The following is a 20662-nucleotide window of genomic DNA, read 5'->3' on the forward strand; positions in this document are numbered from 1 at the left end:
TCATGAAAAAAACAGGAAGTTGGACCATAGTTTCGTCTTTTGCTTTGTGAAAGCTTCCTTATATAGAAAACCTCATATTTTCTAAACCCTGGCACCAACTCCCTTAGTGCTACTGTGCATCTGCATTGAATACTGATTGGTTTGTGAAACTGTGATTTCCATAAACAGATTTTATAATTGTATTAAATGATAATCTGGATAGAGGGGGCAAAATCAGGACTATAAGCTTGCTAATGATTATTGAATATTAGCAAACATTTCCAGAATAGTAAAGCTAAATGCAAGAGATTACAATGTCATGCCCTTGAAAAACAGATTTGGAATAAAAGATTTGTAATTTTCTGAATCACCTACCATAAAAATTTTTACAACTTGATGTTTAATTCCCCTCTACGGCAATCACAACAAAATGAGAAGAGACACCTTGAGAAATCTAATCAATTAAATTGCTCAGAGAAAGTTCTCCTCTTTATACACCGTAACATTTCCTTATTAATATTTTTATCTGTATTTATAAACTTTCCACTTAGGCCTATATTATATTTCTGGGGAGAATCTTTAACAAAACTTTCATTTTGTTTTGTTTTGTTTTTTTTTTTTTGCTGAGAAATTCATCATCAAAGTATCTAGAAAAAAAAAAGAGAGAGAGAGAGAACATGAAAGTGGATCCAGGCAAACTCTTACAGTTGCTTTTTTCAAAAGATTGAAGGTTGAAAATTATGATCATATGCTTCACATTGTGCCATGGACTAAATATGGATAACTATGAGAAGATTTTTTACAGTAAGAAAAAATGATTCATGCAACCATGCAAATCATTTAAAAAAATCGTTATCATTCTACTGGCTTACTTGTCTTTATGTAACCCTAGTGAGAGATAAAAACAAAAATCATCATTTTGGTATTTAAAAACAAAAGTCTGCAAAGGTAAAATGCTTCTTTATGCTGTTAAGAATCAATTATTCCACAGTTAACAGCTTACACATATGATAGGAACAGTTACTTGATAAACTCAGCACTGTCCCATTCCACCCAACTCATAACTTTTATGATCTTTTTCTACAAAAACATACTTGCTTCATCAACATATCATTTAGCATTATCTCTAAAAACAAACACCAATTAAAATCCATGAGGAGTCAGTTTAAAAAAAATCATGACTCAGAGTTCAGAGTGTTAACTATTACACAGTGTGGAGTATCCTCAAAAAATTTAGAAGAGAATTTACCATACAACCCAGCAATCTCTCTCCTGGGTATCTATCCAAAGAAATCTGAAAACATTTATCCATATAGATATATGTATTCCAATGTTCATTGCAGCCTTATTTACAGTGGCCAAGACATGGGAAAAACCAAAGTGTCCTTCAATATATGATTAAAGAAGTTGTGGTATATATACACAACGGAATACTACTCTGTCATAAGAAAAGATGAAATACTGCCATTTGCAACAACATGGATGGATCTTGAGATTATTATACTAAGTGAAATAAGTCAGACAGAAAAAGTCGAGAACCATATGGCTTTACTCATATGTGGGGCATAAAACTGAAGGCAGCAAAGGAACAAGACAAGCAAATAGGAAAACAAAAACTCATAGACACAGACAAGAGTTTAGTGGCTACCAGAGGGTAAGGAGGGAAAGGATGGGGGCGGGTGAAAGAAGAGGGTAAAGGGGGTCAAATATACGGTGATGGAAGGAAAACTGACTCTGGGTGGTGAGCACAAAATGTGACATATAGACAATGTATTATAGAATTGTACACTTGAAACCTATGTAGTTTGTTGACCATTGTCACCCTAATAAAGTTTAATAATAATAAAAAAATCATGACTCTGTAAACACAGTACCTTATTAGTTATAATTTTGATATAAAAATATTTTACACATGTTTAAAAGTTAGGTATGTGCAACTTTAACATTTTGAAAGAATAAAAAAATGGTAGAGTTCTATTTTTCAGAATACTGCTGACATTTAGTACAAAATACTCTTAATGTATAAAACCTGACAATAAAGATTAACTAGAAAGGGTATTACGCTCAGTGAAATAAGTCAGACTGAGAAAGACAAATACCCTATGATCTCACTTATACGTAGAATCTAGAGAACAAAATAAACAACTCATAGATACAGAGAGAAAACTGATGGTTGCCAGAGGAGAGGTGGATTGGAGGACTGGGCGAAAAATGGTGAAGGGATTAAAAAATACACATTGGTAGTTATGAAATAGTCACGAGATGTTAAGTACAGCATAGAGAATAAAGTCCATAATGTTGCAACAACTATGTGTAGTGCCAGGTAGGTACTAGGCTAATCGTGGGGATCACTGCATAAATTATATAAATGTCTAACCACTATGATGTACATCTGAAACTAACATAAAATAATATTGGATGTCAACTGTAACTGGAAAAAAATAATTTTTTTCCAGATTAACTAGAACTGTAGCAAGTTCATTTTTAGTGGCTGTATTCATAAATCAATTACCTCCATCAAAAAAGTAATACCGATGATAATTTATAGGAAATCGCAAAGGAATTGAATTTGGAGGATTCAATTCAGCTGGTTTACTAACAGCAAAGTGTTAATGTTATCACAGTTCTCTAACTTCAATATTCTGCCACCAAATAGTAAAACAAAGACAAAAGCAATTTAAACAGGCTGTGGAGAATTTTGCAGTATTCCTATATATTGTGACATAGTAGAGGACTTTTAAGTGAAGTAAATAATCATAATTCTACCTATGAGAGTATGCATTTGTACACTCTCCTACTATCAGCTATTATATATATCAAATGCAAAGTGATTTCTTTATGACAGCCACTTTGTTTATAAGCAAGTACACAATCTTCCAAGATATTACTGGATTTGATTTAGGCTAAGGATGAACTTTTAAAATAAAATCCTGCCGGGCAACAAAATATGCAATCATTACTACTTTTTGCTGGACCTAATAAAGGAAATATTTATATGTTAGCTAAGTTTAGGTATTCATATCCCATCCACTAGTATTTTCATCTCATTTATTCGCTAACTTAAGACTAAGAAGAATTCATTATTATTACATTGATCAAAGTGGAGATTGTTTTCAGAAAAGTTTCATTCATCCTTATTTTCTTCCCTTTCCACTCTTACCAACACGTGCACCCATGTGCATATGCGTGCACACACACACACACATCTGTAATTATAATTTTTCTACCTAAAATAAAAGAGCTCAGAGGAATAGGGAAAGAACTAGAAATCAAGTATTTTGCTTAATACTCAGCTATTCTCTTTAACACAAGTAAGACAAAATCTGGCTTCAGTTTCCTTGGGCTGAAAAGGCAATTTATTGAATGACCTCTACAGGCTAAAGGGTTTTTTAACGAAATTATGACAAAGTACTTAAAAATAAATGGTAGATATATGCATTCTAATCAAAGAGAAGAAAATGATTGAAAGCGATTGCATTTTGTAGGTCTTTCCACCCTATTTTAGCCTGAGGCCCACAGAGTCCACCTGGATTCTCATTATACTGTCAGTGATCATAATGAACACAGATAACCAACCGTCGTGGGAAATGCTGTCAAAGCGACAGTGAGTCTGGCCAGCGCTACAGCAGTAGCTGAAGTCTTCACACTAAGTCTGCATAACACCAGCAGTATTTACGTAAACTTTTATTCTTTAAAGGAACTGAAAATTATCTACTTTTCAAATATACACTCATCTGAAGTCATATTAATGAAACCAAAGTTGTGATTGACTAGTTACATTTTTTCTAATACAGTATATTATTGCATTAAAATAATAGCCCCTAAAATGATCTTACATACCACAAATGGTCCAGGCAAACATATTTAGTGAAAACAAACTACACTATATAATTGTCAACCTGATTTCTTTTTCTAGGGAAAAACTGATGAACATACTTACATCAAGTTTAAAACACATACATTGGTGTTCAATTTAAAGCCATATGCACTATGGTACATCATTTAAACTTTAAAACAATTGAACAAAGGCAGCTGAGTGGATATTTTGAACCCAACATTGCCTCAGTGTCATACTGGGAGTCAGTGAGCTTTGGGGAAATTGTAATTTAGACCAAATGAAAGTGTGCAGTGTGTATACAAAGGAGAGGCTGACGGAAGGTTCCACTAGGATCCTATCTTCCTGAGGACAGCCTCTGTAGTTTCTATAGTTGATAAGAGTTAAAAGGGACCTTTCACTCCTCCAGGGAGTGATTTCTATGCATGAGGGAGAAGGGTATAATGTGGATCAATGTGACAACTCTGCTACTTGTGTTCTATAGAAAAGTCATTTTTTTTAAGCTCTTGATTTTAATTAGATCCATTCTCTCCACCAAATCAGTTCATTCCATTCCTTCTGCAATAAAGTTTCAAATTATCTCCCTATGCACTTCCTGAGTGCTGAGAAAGGTAGAGTCCCTCAGACATTATTGTTTCTGACAGCAGATGGAATCATCATCAAAACGCAGTGAGCTAAGAGCACATATAAGTTCATGATTTAAATTATACTAAAATATCACCATTCCCATGAGTTCAAACTACCCAAACTTTACCTATGAATATAAAACTCTGCAATGTTCCCCAATGTTCATTTTATTATTTTTCCCATGAGTACTGGGAATGAGCTCTTCCTAGCATATAATTTCTTTGTGAAATACAGTGATTAACAACACTAGGTGAAACATTCACTTAATAAAGTTCACAACATTATAATAACAAATAATAGAAAAGAAATCATGGATTCTAACCACTTTGTCCTCCTTTGGGAAAGCATCCAAGGAAGCAGAGTAAAGAGAGAAGAAAAAGAGGAAGAGAAAAACAAAAACAAAGCATATATTAATAAGGACTTTGAAGAAAACAATTATATGTCACTTTAAAGTGTTGAAACACAGGTATATTGAAAAGTAAATGTTTATTCTTCCCCCGAAATAATTATTGTTCAATCCTTCATTGAAAATGCACATATATCCATCCTGCTTTATGTTAGATACAAAAATTGGGCACCATAATTTCTGAAACTTTTAGAATTTGGATTAAATCTACATTTAAACCATTCTTCGGAAAGAAAGCTTAATTCACTATCATATTTTGTCTGTCTTTTATTAAGAGATATTAAAATACACATAACTTGTATGAATAATTTTATCAAATTACTGTTAAAATATTTGTAGTTACAGATTGGAAAAATATAAGAATAGGAAATGTTTGTAATAAATAAAATTGAGAAAAGAAATACTTTTTTTAACCTTAAATTATTCCACAAGAAATAGTTATTTGTAAAAATGTATTATACATTTCAATATTTACAAGTCAGAAGAAAAACCAACTTTACCCAACTTTTTATCTTATGCTCAAGATTAAATATTCCAAGCTGTATTTTCTTTACTTTGTTCTTTTGAATATTTTTTCCCAAAATTGGATGGGTTTAGTAAAAATAGATGAACTATTAATACATTAGGCCTGGGTATCTGCTCCAAAGCATTATCCCCAGCTCAATTTCCTTTAAACACCTCTCCTTTTTAAAACACAATTTTCACCCAAATAATTTTAATACATCAATAATTAACCATATTTCTGTTGGCTTGCCTCAAACTTACAATAGGAAGTTAAACACATTCAACCGCTATGGGCACTCAGCTAGGATTAACACTCAACCGATTCACTCTACTATTCACTGCTGTCAACTTTTCAGAGTGAACTGTACCCTTACCACATGGGTTGTTAAATATTTTGGATATAATTTCTAGGTCTCATCATTGAGAATTCACTCCAAAACCGTATATTTAAAAATAATAAAGGGGAAATTAAGGTCTTGTGCACTTTTTATGCGCCAGACACTATCTTAACCCAAGGTTGTTTTAGAAAGGTTTTACGGTAACAGATGAGGATTAATTAAAACAAATAACTTTTAGAAGGCAAAAAAGTAAACTTATATGCCGTAAGTATAAAACCTAAAAAAGAAAGAAATATGCATATCATAAATACCTCATTTTAATTATTTTAGTTGAATTTTCATAACCACAAGAAGTAATTATTACTATCCGCTTTCATAGGTAAAAAAGCTGTTGTTCAGAGAAATTAATTATTTTCCCAAGGCCACAAAGGTAGTAGTAGACTCACATTAAGGTATAATAATATATCTATTTCACTGAACGTCTTAATTCAACTCGAAGAGATTTTAGAATACTCTACTTCCAACTCAAATACACTGCAAAATAATACAATGTTGACTGAGAAGCTCATTTTAATTTTAACTGTGATTTTCCAAATTAGGAAGACATCAAGGGTGCTTAAAGCACTCTTGTTAGTGTTAAATAAATATTATTAAAAATATGTATTAAAATAAATTCTATATGTGATTAGATGATATGAGAAATCCGTTAAACCAACAGTAGGAATTCTTTAGGTGTATGATACTCTTAACTTCTATACTACATTGCAGATGTGTATCAAAGAAAACGCACATAGATATCCCTATAAATAATTCAACTGTACTAACATTGGGCATAGAATTAAGTACATTAAAATGTGTTCCAAACTTAATATTTATTAGAATTAATCTAGTGTTTCTAGATTATATGATATTATATATATTATAATAAATTATAATATTGAATATGTTACATATTCAATATTATACATAAATCATAATATTGAATGTTTTACATTAACACCTTAGTGCCTCAAAATTAATTGTATTTAAAGCACTGGTATAGTGAAAGAGTAGCTCTTATTTTGCTTACTAGCCCTGAACCGTGTATAAGTAGACTCTATATAATCACTTTGTTCCCAACTGTGGAATTTATGTAGCTACTCCATACTTCTACTTCTTTTAGACAGGTGGCTTTCAAGTCATTTCACCTGGGACTCAACACTTTACACTCATGTGTGTATATGACAAACAAAATTCATACAAAATACTGAGCCTAACTGCATAGATATTTCCTATCTTGTTCTAAACCAAGGAAACTGTATCAAGTGAGACTACATCTCAAAGAGAAGAAAGAAAGTGCATAAACCTCCATATTAAAAAAAATAAGAGTATTTTAACATGTTCTAAATATATGAATAATTCCCAGAAGATAAATTTAGCACTACATTTCTTTAACGCAACTGTCAGTGTGAAATTACTCTCATTGAGCCTGATCCTGGTTTTATATATTATTATCCTGGGTTAAATTCAATGCCACACAGTTCACCTTGAATTTTACCTTCCTTCCATATGAAACAAATATTGCAGAAACTAGATTTTGTTTTGTTTTTCTACAAGAATTGGCCATAACAACTTTCAAGAGTTTTACAACTCATGATTCTAACTCCACAGTTACTATACTCTTCCAAAAATAAATTTATTCCTACAGGTAATCTGTTGGTTTTGAATGGGAATCATTTATTAAAATATACACATCTACAAAGTATGTGTTTATGAATTATTTTCATCACTGCTCCACTACTATGAATCTTATGAAAAACAAAAGAACAAAATGGGTGAGGAGCACCTTAATGTGTACATTTAGGCCTGTGTCTGCTTTCGAAGCCACCTGTGTTGTTTCTGCCTGGGAAGCACACAGGCTTGCACCTGCATTCAGAATTTCGCTCACGCTCACGCAATACTCACGTTGTTCGATCGCAGGGACACGCGGCCTCCGCAGCGGGCGCAGAACTTGGTGCGGCAGTAGGAGCAGAGATGGCCACACCCATCAGCAAACTTGGTTTTATGACAGATTCCACAAGTCGGAGCATCGTCTTTGTGTTCGCCTTGGTAACGCCGTGCTTCTTCCCCTATTTTTCTCACTTGTTCTTTGTAACTTTCAAATTGTTGATGCAATCTCCTGGCAAAAGAGAAAAATGGTAGCAGACTATTTGATGGGAGACAAAAACAATGCTTTGTCTAACAGGATAGAATTACAGCTATTTGAACTAAGGCAATACATACAAAGAAACTTGCCCCAATAATTTTACCTCCAAAGGTAAGAAATGTATTCACATGGATCCTATTAGTCCCAGTTTTGCTTACTAGCACTGGACCATGTATAAGTAGACTCTATAAGATCACTGTTTGTTCCCAACAGTGGAATTTATGTACCTACTCCATACCTCTACTTCTTTTAGACAGGTGTCTTTCAAAACATTTCAACTGGGACTCAATACTTTACACTTGTACACAACTGAAGCAAAATTCATACAAGATACTTAGTCTGACTACATAGGATGTACTCTGACATTTCCTATCTTATTCTAAGTTCAATACTGTACAATTTCTAAAAAGTTTGTCTCAGTAAATTAATTTTATGATTCACTATTTAAGCATGATACATACTTGGAAAAAGACTACATTGCTAGGCAACCTGTCTTCAACAAAATCTTCCTTTAGCCCCATTCCTGGACACCATTTATTTTGTATCAACTGTTTCATACAGTATACAGAATGTTCTCTTATACATTATATTTGAGTTTGCTAGTTCTTCTGAGTCACATTAAAAGTTCTAAACCACACCTTGCTATAAATAATCAGATTTTCACATACCCCACTTTTGCTTGACCTCTCCCAGGTTATAGGTATAAGTGTTGCTACTACTCTTTATTGATAAATACTGGTGGTAGGGCACCAGTATTTATCAACAACCAAAGTTGTTGAGGCAAACCATGTCCCATGAGAATATTTACATTTAATATGATTCAAGTCTCCTCCCCTCCTCGTCAGTCCAAATCCCTCAATCCTAAATTGTTACAGATAGAAACCATTTACTGTTCTGTATAGAACATTAGGATATCCAGTGAAACCCCAGTGAAAGGATGCCTTAGTTTTGTAAATAAGAACTGAGAGAGTCGTCCTAGGCCAAGCCTACAGTCATTGGCTGTTACAACAAAAGAGAAACTCCTAGAAAGTGGCTCATTAAATGTATCTGTGTATTTGAGCTAGTTTGCTAGATGTGAGTGTTCCCTAGGACACAGGGTACACACGAGTTGTTGTCAATTCAGGCAGTTAGCTGGATTCTCCACATCTAGGGTAACTGTTGGGAACTGGTACTCTCTGGAAACAATCAATTAAGGCCAAATACAGGGACTTCATTATGTTTTCCTTTTAACATCAACATACTTTGAGAAGTTTAATGATTACTTTTAAAATTCTGAAATCCCTTTCCTGATTATCCAATTGACACTTTTTTATCCAATTGACACTTTTTTATCCAATTGACACTTTTTCCCCTATTTGATTACCATAATTAAAGCACACATACTTGCACTATCACATAAAGTAGTTTAAATTGAAACCCTTTCCAATTTAAAGGTCAGCTAATTTCAGTTCACAGAAAGATATAGTGATATTTTATTTAATAAATGCAAGAATAGCTGATCAATTTATTAAAGTTATTCGATACATTAAATTTCTTGTAATTTAAATACCATTAATCTAGGATCAAGTTGACAGAAAAGAACTGGGGCTATTTATTATTTCAAAAGCAACCACACAAAATAGCATTGGAAATCTTAAAGCTTCTATTAAGGAAAATAATTATTAAGGAGTGGGAGTAAGGAAATATCTCGAATCAAACAAACAGAAATAAACTCTAAGCATAGAAGGAATCCATGAATAAATATTTACTGTGAGAACCACTAAATCAAATCTACTTAAGTAAATATAAATGAGAAGGAAAAAGCTAGGCTAAGGAAAAAGCTTCCCTATAAACTTATTTTGTAATATACAACATGATTAATATGATGTTGGATAACTTTAAGGTAAAAGGCCAGATTGTAAATATTTTAGAACTTCAGGGCTATATAATCTACTTTGCAACTACTCAACTCTACTGTTGTAGTATGAATGTAGTATAGATAATATGTATAATAATAAATATGGCTATGTTCCTGTCACACGGGGCAGCCTGAGGGGTCTCTGCTCCCGCTCCCCACATAAGAACACAGGATATGGCTAGGCCAAAAAGGAACACCCAGGGAGCCATAGGTAGGGGAGTCATATCACTCTAGTCTCACGGGAGGCTGGATTCACATGACGTGCGACCCGCTGTCCTCTTTTCTGCCAACTGACCGACTCTCTCCTCAACTCCACTCCCCAACGCCGCCTCGGCAGTTATATTAGTGGCCATTGGCTCAAAGGTTACAGCTGACGGCCAATTAGCCACAGCTGACGGCCATCTACTACCCGAGCCAGCACCCTTCCACATGAGGCCGAGAGCCTGGAAACTGCTCTCTGGGGCTCTGTCCCCCCAGTTCCAATAAAACTTTATTACCAAAACAGATGGCAGACCAGATTTTGGTCTGTGGACCAAATGATAACTCCTGATTTAGTAAGATATAATGATTTGAAAATCAAAGTCTCCTTTTTTTTTAAAATTTAAAGAAAAAGGACTTTTATCCATCCCATAGGGCCCAATCAAAAAGACATCTATTTCAGGAAAACTTTCTACAATATATATGTGCAAGGCACTGACCACTAAGAAACCTTATTCTACTGCAATCTCATAGTTTTTTGTCATGCACGTCTCTAGTCCCGCTCCCCGCACAAGAATGCAGGACATGGTGAGGACAAAAAGTAACACCCACGGAGCCATAGATAGGGGAGTCATACCACTATATTCTTACTGGTGGCTGGTGGAGACACAGGAAGAGGGAGCAACACGATCCGCAATCCGCTGTCCGCCTCTCTGCCAGCCAACTAACCAACCCCTTGCTAACTACAATCCGCCCTTGCTAGCTCAGCCACGGCAGTCATATCAGTGGCTAATTGGCTTACTCGTTACAGCTGATGGCCAACTAGTCACAGCTGATGGCCATCTACTACCAGAGCCAGCACCTTTCCATGTGAGGTCAAGAGCCTGGAAACTGCTCTCTGGGACTCTGTCCCCACATATTTCATTTGGTCATCCATAGGCTAATTTTTGTTTCTGTTTTATTTTACCATATAGTATTGTATTACTATTTCTGTAAATGACTCCTCTCTACTACTAAATAGTAAATCCCAGTAAATACCAGTAGAAAAGCACAGGTTAACAAAATAGTAAAGACATATACCTTCTCAACAATAGCCAATACATATTTGCTGAATAAAAAGCCGTGTGTGTGTGTGTGTGTGTGTGTGTGTATATATATACATAGTCCTTATTCCATGTTGAGAAAAAAACAAATAAATTTACATACTGAGGACTAAATACCATGAAAAATTCTACTGCAGCAACATGCTGAAACAAATACTTAAAAAAATAACTTTTAAATTGTGTTTGAGCTGGGGGAAAAGTATGGAAATCCTCACAGGAGAAAAATGAAATAGGAGCAGTAATTCAGAGAGGTAACATAGCTCTAAAGTTAACAGCTGCTGTAGTCACATATACTGAGGCTCTGAGACCTAGAACATGTTTGAACCTTTGTAAAATTTTAGTTAGGTAGCCAACAAAAGTAACTGAAACAGAGTACATAATATCCAACCGAGTTGAGGGAAAAACATGGAATGAGAAAAAAAAAAAATTCCAAAGAAGATAAGACTTGAAACAAACAGACAAACAAATAATATAGGCAAAGCAGCGCAACTAGAAATTATGATATATGATGGTAGAAACAATCTAACACATCAGGAATTATAGTAAGTATAATGGACTACAGCTTCATTAAAAGACAGAGATCATCACTTTGGATTTTTAAAATTCAGTTAAATGAGGTTTAGAGGAGTTATAACCAAACTGTAAAGGCACAGAATGTTTAAAATAAAGAAATGAAAAAATATTTCCCAGTGAGAGATTAACAAAGTAACAAACAGATATATTTATTTCAAAAACATTACTAAAGATAAAAAGAGTAATCTACTATTAAAATATTCATTGCATGTTGTATATGACAATTCTAAACTTGAACACATACAATAACATATAATAAAGTTTCCAAAATTAATGAAACTACTAGGACAGAGAAATCTACCTTCACAGAAAGATATTTTTACATAGCTCTCTCTGTAACTGACAGACCAGACAGATCAAAAACAAATAATGATAGAGGAAATTGGAACAATACAATCAACAAGTTTATATTATGTATAGATCTGTCCAGTAGACAAAACAATGGGAAAATACATATCTTTTTCCATGCAGATATGAAATTTTTCCCAATCGGTATCAAAAGTAGTGGAGATGTTTTATTTTTTAAGCTGAGTGGTAGGTTCATGATGTTTTATTCTTCTTTATACTTTATATATGTGTTATATAATACCCTTTTGCATGTATAAAATATTTCATACTAAAAAGAAAAAAATCAGTTCTATCTCACAAGGTATCATTGAGTAACAAGGAGTTCTATAAAAGTGAAAAAAAAACTATAATAGAACTGATCATTTATGCCATCTAATTAATTATAAGAAGATATGTATATGTTCAATCACATAATAACTGTAATAATTAGATAGTATGGTTATTCTCATTTTATTGATGAGAAAACTACTTTTTTGTCTTGGGCTTTGCTTTTAATTTCTATCTGAATATATTATTATAATAAATTCACGTACTTCAGATTTTATATTGAGGTCACATAAAATATGAAAATAAATAAGGATTCAACTTAGAAATAAAAGGACTCAGGAAAATGTTAACTACCAAGAAATATCAATTTTTGATCATGGCATTGATGGTACATGAACAAAAGCTGACCATGGAAAAGCAGAAGCTATGCAGATGAATTCATGCCTTGAAACTTCTACAGAGCAGAGCCATTACTCCTGCTCAATATAAGCATACCTTGTTTTATTGCACTTCGCAGATACTGTGTTTTTTATTAATTGAAGGTTTGTGACAATCTTGCATCAAGCCAGTCTGTCAGTCCCATTTTTCTAACAGCTTTTGTTCACTCTGTGTCACATTTTGGTAATGTTTGCAATATTTCAAACATTTGCACCATTATTATATGTGTTATGATAATCTGTGATTAGCTGTCTTTGATGTTACTATTGTCATTGTTTTGGGGTTCCAAGAACTGTGCCCATATAAGATAGTAAACTTAATCAATAAATGTTGTATGTGTTCCGACTGCTCCACCAACTGGCCATTCTCCCACTTCCCTCTCTCTCTTCAGGCCTCCCAATTTCCTGAAATGCAACAATATTGAAATTCAGCCAATTAATAACCCTACAATAGCTTCTAAGTTTTGTGTGTGAAAGAATAATCACACATCTCTCATTTGAAATCAGAAGCGAGAAATGATTAAGCTTAGTGAGGAAAGCATGTTGAAAGCCAAGACAGGCTGAAAGCTAGGGCTGTTTTGCCAAACAGCCAAGCTGTGGATGCAGAGGAAAAGTTCCTGAAGGAAATGAAAAGTGATAACTCCAATGAACACATGAATGATAAGAAATCAATATAGCCTTATTGCTGATCTGGAGCAAATTTTAGTGGTCTAAATAGAAGATCAAGCAAGCCACAACATTCCCTTAAAGCAAATAAACTCTTGACTGTTAATAAAGCCCTAACTCTCTTCAATTCTGCAAAGGCTGACAGAAGTGAGGAAGCTGCAAAAGAAAAGTTTGAAGCTTGCAGAGGTTGCTGCATGAGATTTAAGGAAAGAAGCCATCTCTGTAAAACAAAAGTGCAAGATGAAGCAGCCAGTGCTGATGTGGAAGCTACAACAAGTTATCCAGAAGGTCTAGCTAGGATAATTAGTGAAGGTGATTGTATTAAAAAACATACCTGTAATATGGAAGAAACAGCATGATACTGAAAAAAAGATGCCATCTAGGATTTTCATAGCTAGAGAGGAGAAGTCAATGCCTGGCTTCAACGCTTCAAAGGACAGGCTGACTGTCTCATTAGGGGCTAATGCAGCTGGTGACTTTACATGGAAGCCAATGCTCCTTTAACATTCTGAAAACCGTAGGGCCCTTAAGAATCATGCTAACTGTGCTCTACAAATGGATGATAGCACGTCTATTTCCAACAAGGTTTACTGAATATTTCAAGCCCACTTTTGAGACCTACTGCCCAGAAAAAAGATTCCTTTCCAAATGTCACTGCTTATTGACAGTGCAACTGGTCAACCCAGAGCTCTGATGGAGATGTACAATGAGACTAATATTTTCATGCCTGCTAACACAGTGTCCAATCTGCAGCTCATGGATCAAGGAGTTATCTCAACTTTCAAGTTTTTTGTTTTGTTTTGCTTTTTAATTTAAGAAATGCATTTGGTAAGGCTATAGCTGCCACAGATAGTGATTCCTCTGATGGATCTGGGCAAAGGAAATTGAAAACCTTCTGGAAAGGATTCACCATTCTAGATGCCATTAAGAATATTCATGATTTATTGAAGAGGTCAAAATATCAACATTAACAGGAGTTTGGAAAAAGTTGATTCCAACCCTCATGGAGGGGTTTAAGTCTTCTATGGAAGAAGTCACTGGAAGTGTCGTGAAAACAGCAAGAGAACTAGAATTAAAAGTGGAGTCTGAATAAGTGACCGAATTGCTGCAGTCTCATGATCATGCTGGGTGGGGAGTTGCTTCTTATGGATGAACAATGAAAGATGTTTCTTGAGATAGAATTTACTCTTGGAGAAGACGCTGTGAAGATTGTTGAAATGATAACAAAGGATTTAGACTATTACATAAACTTAGTTAATAAAGCAGTGGCAGGTTTTGAGAGGACTGACTCCAATTTTGAAAGTTCTGCTGTGCATAAATGCTATCGAACCGTATCAAATGCCACATAGAAATTGTTGTGAAAGGAAGAATCAATCGATGTGGCAAACTTCATCATCATATTTTAAGACACAGCCACTCCAGCCTTCAGCAACCACCACCCTGATCCTCAGTAGCCATTAACATTGAGGCAACACCCTCCACCAGCAAAAAAGATTCTGATTTACTGAAGGCTCAGATTATAGCATTTTTTTAGCAATAAAGTATTTTTAAATTAAGGTATGTACACTTTTTTAGTCATATTGGTATTGCACACTTAGTAAACTATAGTATAGTGCACACATAACTTTTACATGTACCGGGAAACCAAAAAAAATTGTGACTCACTTTGTTGTGATATTTGCTTTATTACGGTGATCTGGAACCACAACCGCACTATCTCTAAAGGTTATGACTGAAATAATTTCCATTAACTTTCAACTCCTCTATACTATTTATTCCTAAACTGTCTTTTCTCAAATTTACTTCAAGCTACTGTGTCCTCCTGAAAGACTCATCCTCTATTTTAATGATTTGTGAACTCAGTGTCGGTTTTCTAAGTGCTGGTGCAGCTCAAACTGCTGGGTCTCCTGGGCCATGATTGGTGGGCAGGCAGCAATAGTTTCTTCTCCAGGAGGCCACAGCAGGAGAGTTGGTAAGACGAAGCTTCTAGATTGAGGTATGGGCGTGAGGTCTCTAGATTCTCATTTTCTCCATGAAACATTTTAGAGGGGAGTTCTCTTTTAGTCTCATCAAAAGTAGGAGACAAAACTAGCCTACAGCGTAGTTCCCAAGGATGACAGCCACCAGGGGACAGTGTTTGTCTCCCAGAGGGCTGTACGTAAGTGGACTGTAATAGTTCCTTACCAAGTACCCCACCCCACAGTTCAGGAGGCCATTCACACAGGCGTCACTCCAAAGGCTTTAGCAGGACTTATGACCTTAGCACCCATCTGTATCCTCTTGTCACATGTATGCAAAATTCCTTCCTGGTTTTGGCAATAGGCCATGTTTATACTACTGGCTCGAACATCCCAAAGAGAGTACAATGAGAGAAGAAAGATCATGCTGCTTCTCAACTCAGAATTCTCTTACATCTTTAAATATGTTTCTCCATGGGCTACCTCCTCTGCTTATAGATAGAATTCCCTTAATCTGTACTGAAAGAAAAAGCCCATTGCAAGTTCCTGTCAATCAACTTCTCCAACTCATGTCCCAGTGTGCTTGCTTTTTTTTTGTTGTTTTTTTTTTTTGCAGCAGACATTACAAAAGGAAAAAGAGGAAGGAAGGAAGGAAAAAAACCACACTCATTACTCCCACTTCCTCAGAATGTACCTACTCTGTAACCTTTTGCAATCCTCTACTAAACTGTCTCTTAAAATCCAACCTTAGTGCCCTTTTTCCAATTTGTATTCCCTTTACATTACTCTAATATCTCACACTGTCAAGATGTTGTCCTCAGAATAAAATATGCCTTTGGAATCAGAGTACTGGTAGTGAAACCATAAATAGCATATTTATTTTTGCATCTGATGTTTTAATGCTTTAATCCATATAAAATGTGACATTGTTCTATTATGAATAATAAATGGAAATACATATTTTATTATATGTATTACAGTAAATGCAGTACTGCAAATGTAAAATCTTTTTGTGAAATTTATTTGTACATTTCAATTTCAGAATTAACAATATACTATTATTGATTTGCTAGGTTGACAAAATATATGAGCATAAATTGCAGATTTAAATTATCTACATAGAAAATGGAGAGTGCTATAAAATACGAATGGTATCAAAAGGAAATCATTGATACAGAAACCTTGGTTTTCTCCCTGGATGTTTTCCATTGTTTCACTATGTAATAATCATTGAACTATTTTAATATCTGCGTACTCAATTCAAGCAACTTCAAGATGCCAGTTGTAAACAAGTTGTTTGGGTGATTAATGGCACATATTTGAAAGGAATAAAAATGAATGCCTAAAAAATTAAATAGCATTGTTTAAATGTCTACAAAACTAAACATCATCCTATAAATGCAAAATCAGTATTTTAAACAGAAAAAAATTAATGACATTCTTACCACATAGTAAGTATTTGTTTATCACTTACTATAAATAAGGCACATAGAAAGACACTAAGTGGCTGCTAATAGTGGAATGCAGAGAAATCTTTGTCATTGGCACAGCACCTCACTTATTTCTATTTTGTGTTTTTCCTTTCTCCATCTCCAAAGTGTTCAGAAGCAAGAAGACAATTCCACTTTTCTTTCTAGCCAAACTTTCGTTAAGTCTAAGCTAGATTTTACAGGAGGAGGAGGGGATGGGAGCTAGTGCTTTGTAGTTTCAAAAGTTAAAGGGCAGGTCCTGAAGGAAGGTGAGGACTTGCCCTAAAATGAAGAGACGGGCAGAGACCAGAGTAGTTTTCACAGAATACCCTAAAATGGAGACAATAATAAGAATGACTTATGTTTTCCTTCCCCACCGTGGCACAGAACACAGAACAGAGCACCAGTGAGGGCCCATGAAGTCAGTGACATGAAGAGTAAAACCAGGAGAGTTCTGACAATGTTCGATTGATTAAGAGCTTCCAAAATACTTGAAGGATATTCAGGTATTAACTGAAATATACAATTTGCTTTAATAACTGAAAAATAACTGAAATAAACTGAAATAAACAGTTAATAACTGAATAAACTGTTATAATAACTGAAATAAAGTTTGCTAGCCTGAGAGATTGGAGACTTAAGTTTTAAAATTTTTGACATCACACTCTATTGTCAACAACATTCACACTAACCTCAACTCTAAAATACAGTTCTTGACTCCAAGGAATGGACAGTCTACTTAGGAAGTAAGTTTTATGTAAATGTTAAGTTATAGTTTATGGCAATGTAGAACAAGTGACAAAGAACAGAAGTTGTTCAGTAGAGAATAATAATTCTAGGTAAAATGATTAGACAGATTTCTTCGGCTTAGCTGGTCAAAAACATTTTCCTGGATAATTTAGAACTTGGACTATTCCCTGAAATAATAAAAATATGGTACATGTCAGTGTTAATAGAAGTACTGAAGCAAATAAATGGGAAAGTATGCTAAGATAATAATAAAATAATTGTGAATGCTCCCAAACTTCTCAGAAATATAGGTAATATTAAATTACCTTTTAAAGTCTGTGCATATCAGCAAATAAGCATCTGGTTTATATGTTCTAATGAATGACAGCCCAATAATCACACATAAATGACTGTGAATTGAAAACATATATGCAGTTTAAAAATGCTTTCTTGGGGCCAAAATACAATTGTCCCCTTTTTAGTGAAATTTTCTCTTTAATTCTACTCTGCAACAGAGAAGAGCAGTAAAATTCCACTACACTCAGTGATGATTTTTTTTTTTAATGATAATTGGAAATAACAGTTTCTAGTATCAGAGTTGAGTTGAAAGAAAATATGCATCACAGTCTTTTAAGTAAACAGTTTAAGTGATGGAATCTGGCACTACAAAATTGTTGGAACTCGGATAAAAGCGGAGTCTTGGCTCGATCTCCAGGAATGACCCCTAAAACAAAAGCACAAAACTAGCTACTCAAAGTTCCACAATCAGGAAGCTGGAGAATCAGAAAGGTACTTGTCCAAAAGGCTGGTGCTAGAATCCCACCACCTCAGCTGACTTGCTCTGATCTGGAAGCCATGCCTAGAGCCACTCTGTGCCTATCAGAGACCAGCAAAATGGATACCTCTGTGCTGTTGTGGCCCTCCATTTAACTCAGTTTCAATTCAAGTCTCATGGAAATGCATCTGCCTGTTGGACCCTAAATTACATCAAGGATTCTAACTGCAAGGGAGTGCATGCAATTTAGTTTTTAGATTTCTGGTTACTCCCTAGAAGGATTCTGAAACAGACGTTGTGAGAGTTGGTTTTCCGCATTAGCTACAACCCATTGATTTATGTCAAATTTCTTAATTCCACTGTACCTGAGGTGAACAATATCTGAGTCTAGAATTTCCCATACATATATTCTCTCTCTGGGGAGAGATTCCTACCATAAAGTTAAATTTTAAAATGAAGGCATTTTTTTTCATACATCTTTCATCTCCCTTGATAAAAATAACATCCTTCGCAAAACTAAATTTTAATCAGAAATAATTGTGGTAATGCATGTATGAAAATATGCTGATATTTAGAAAAAACATGATGTTATATATTTTAATATGATATCCACCACTGTTTAAAAATTACAATTTTATTAATCATGGATATGTATGTATTAGTAGTTTTAGGTTTTAAAATAATCATAGTAAGAATTAGGAGAGAGGGATGAATATATGGAACACAGAGGATTTTTAGGACAGTGAAGCTATTCAGTATGATACAATAAAGGTGGATACATGTCATTGTACATTTGTCCAAACCCATAGAATGCATAACACCAAGAGCGAACCCTAAAATAAACTATGCACTCTGGGTGATAATGATGTGCTCATCAATTGTAACAAATGTGCCACTCAGGTGGGGAATGCTGATAACGGGGGAGGGTGTGCATGTGTGGGGGCAAGGGCTATATGGAAAATTTTTGTGTCTTCCTCACAATTTTTGCTGTGAAACTAAAACTGCTCTAAAAAATAAAGCCTATTAAAAAATAGTTTAACCTCAAAACAACTTATAACATGTTTTATATAGAGAATATATGCATATTGTAAACATTTCAGTCTAAGACATTTCTCACAGATATTATTGAGTAATTTTTAGAAATTACTACAGTTGAAAAATTTTTTCAGTTTGTGTCCTAAACTATATTTAGACTGTAATTTAAAAGTATACTTTTTACTTACTGTAAATGTCCAGCAGGTGGCACTGAAGATATTTCTTTTTTAGGTTTAATTCAGAGTTATTTTAAACTATTTTTCTTTAACACATCTAATGTGTTAAAGAAAATTAGTACAATCAGCAGGGGGTGTAACTTATTAGAAAAAAAATGTGTTTTCAGAGGTGGCTGAAAAAGAACAAGAGAGAAATTTACAAAGTGCTGCAATTTCTGTTCTTTTGAGGAGGACCCTCATTCCAAATTCCCTTTAAAATATTACATGCTAGAGGTTTTGTTGTGTATTTTTCTTTCTTTGTTTTTTGTCCTCCATTTAGCACTGTTAAAAAATGTAGTTCAGCCAATCAGCATCCCACAGTGTTCTGAAAGCCCTGAGAGATGACACTTAGGAAAAATAAGAGCATAACTGATGATTAGCTATTAGTGTTTTTATAGTTTGTTACTTCAGTTAAGCATTTATTTTTAATTCTGTTTTCAATTTACCATAGGAGGCCACTCCTGAGTAAGCATTAAATGAAGACATCTCAGGACACAGAGCTCCACAAGCACACATTTAAATTTTTGCTCCTCTTCACCTCCCAAAGAAACACCTTCATTGTGCTCCTGTATATGGATAGGTATGTGCAGAAACTTTGAGGCGTAGAAATACTGTTTCCAGATTGTGGAACAATATGACTGCTTTCTAATATTTGAGATATATCAGAGGTCTAAAACTGAAAATCTGGCATGAGCGGGAGTCCTTTTAATACTCTGGCAAACAGGTTATCTCACTCATAGTACTTTCTTTCAAGAGAAGAACATCAAGTGAAAGGAAGAGAAAGCATAATAAGTATGTTAACGGGGAATGCAATTTTAGAACGTTGTGAAGTTAATTTTTAAGAAAATAATCTAATAAGTAAGGCAGGTGCCATCTATATAAGGAATTCAAGACATTAAATAGATCTAATTCCACTTGAACTTTTGCAAAATACGTCATTTGATCATTCTAATGTCTCTAATACATAAAGGGCACACTCCATGCATTGGCAATTTAGAAGAAGACAGTGTCTACACATGTGATCCAGCCAGTTTTCAGGAATTAGTCCATGCCTGCATTTTCTGGAATGCATAGCAAACTCCAAACCCTGCCTTTGCTACATTATTGACTATTTTCAC

The 20662-nt window shown here is 34.5% G+C and overlaps 1 protein-coding gene across 23 annotated transcripts in view; it reads right to left on the reverse strand.

Annotated features, from left to right (window-relative positions):
- The window catches only part of RIMS1 (regulating synaptic membrane exocytosis 1), a gene marked incomplete at its 5' end in the record, with an annotated part of 450322 nt that overhangs the window by 238506 nt on the left and 191154 nt on the right, over nt 1–20662 (reverse strand). For all 23 annotated transcript variants that reach the window (XM_081034434.1, XM_081034420.1, XM_081034418.1 and 20 more), the window contains 2 exons: nt 4764–4775; nt 7634–7847. In XM_081034434.1, the coding sequence (XP_080890560.1) occupies nt 4764–4775; nt 7634–7847 (226 nt within the window). The remainder of the gene's footprint in view (nt 1–4763; nt 4776–7633; nt 7848–20662) is intronic.

Source organism: Rhinolophus hipposideros, assembly GCF_964194185.1.
Source record: "Rhinolophus hipposideros genome assembly, chromosome: 3".
In the NCBI taxonomy this organism is placed as follows: domain Eukaryota; kingdom Metazoa; phylum Chordata; class Mammalia; order Chiroptera; family Rhinolophidae; genus Rhinolophus; species Rhinolophus hipposideros.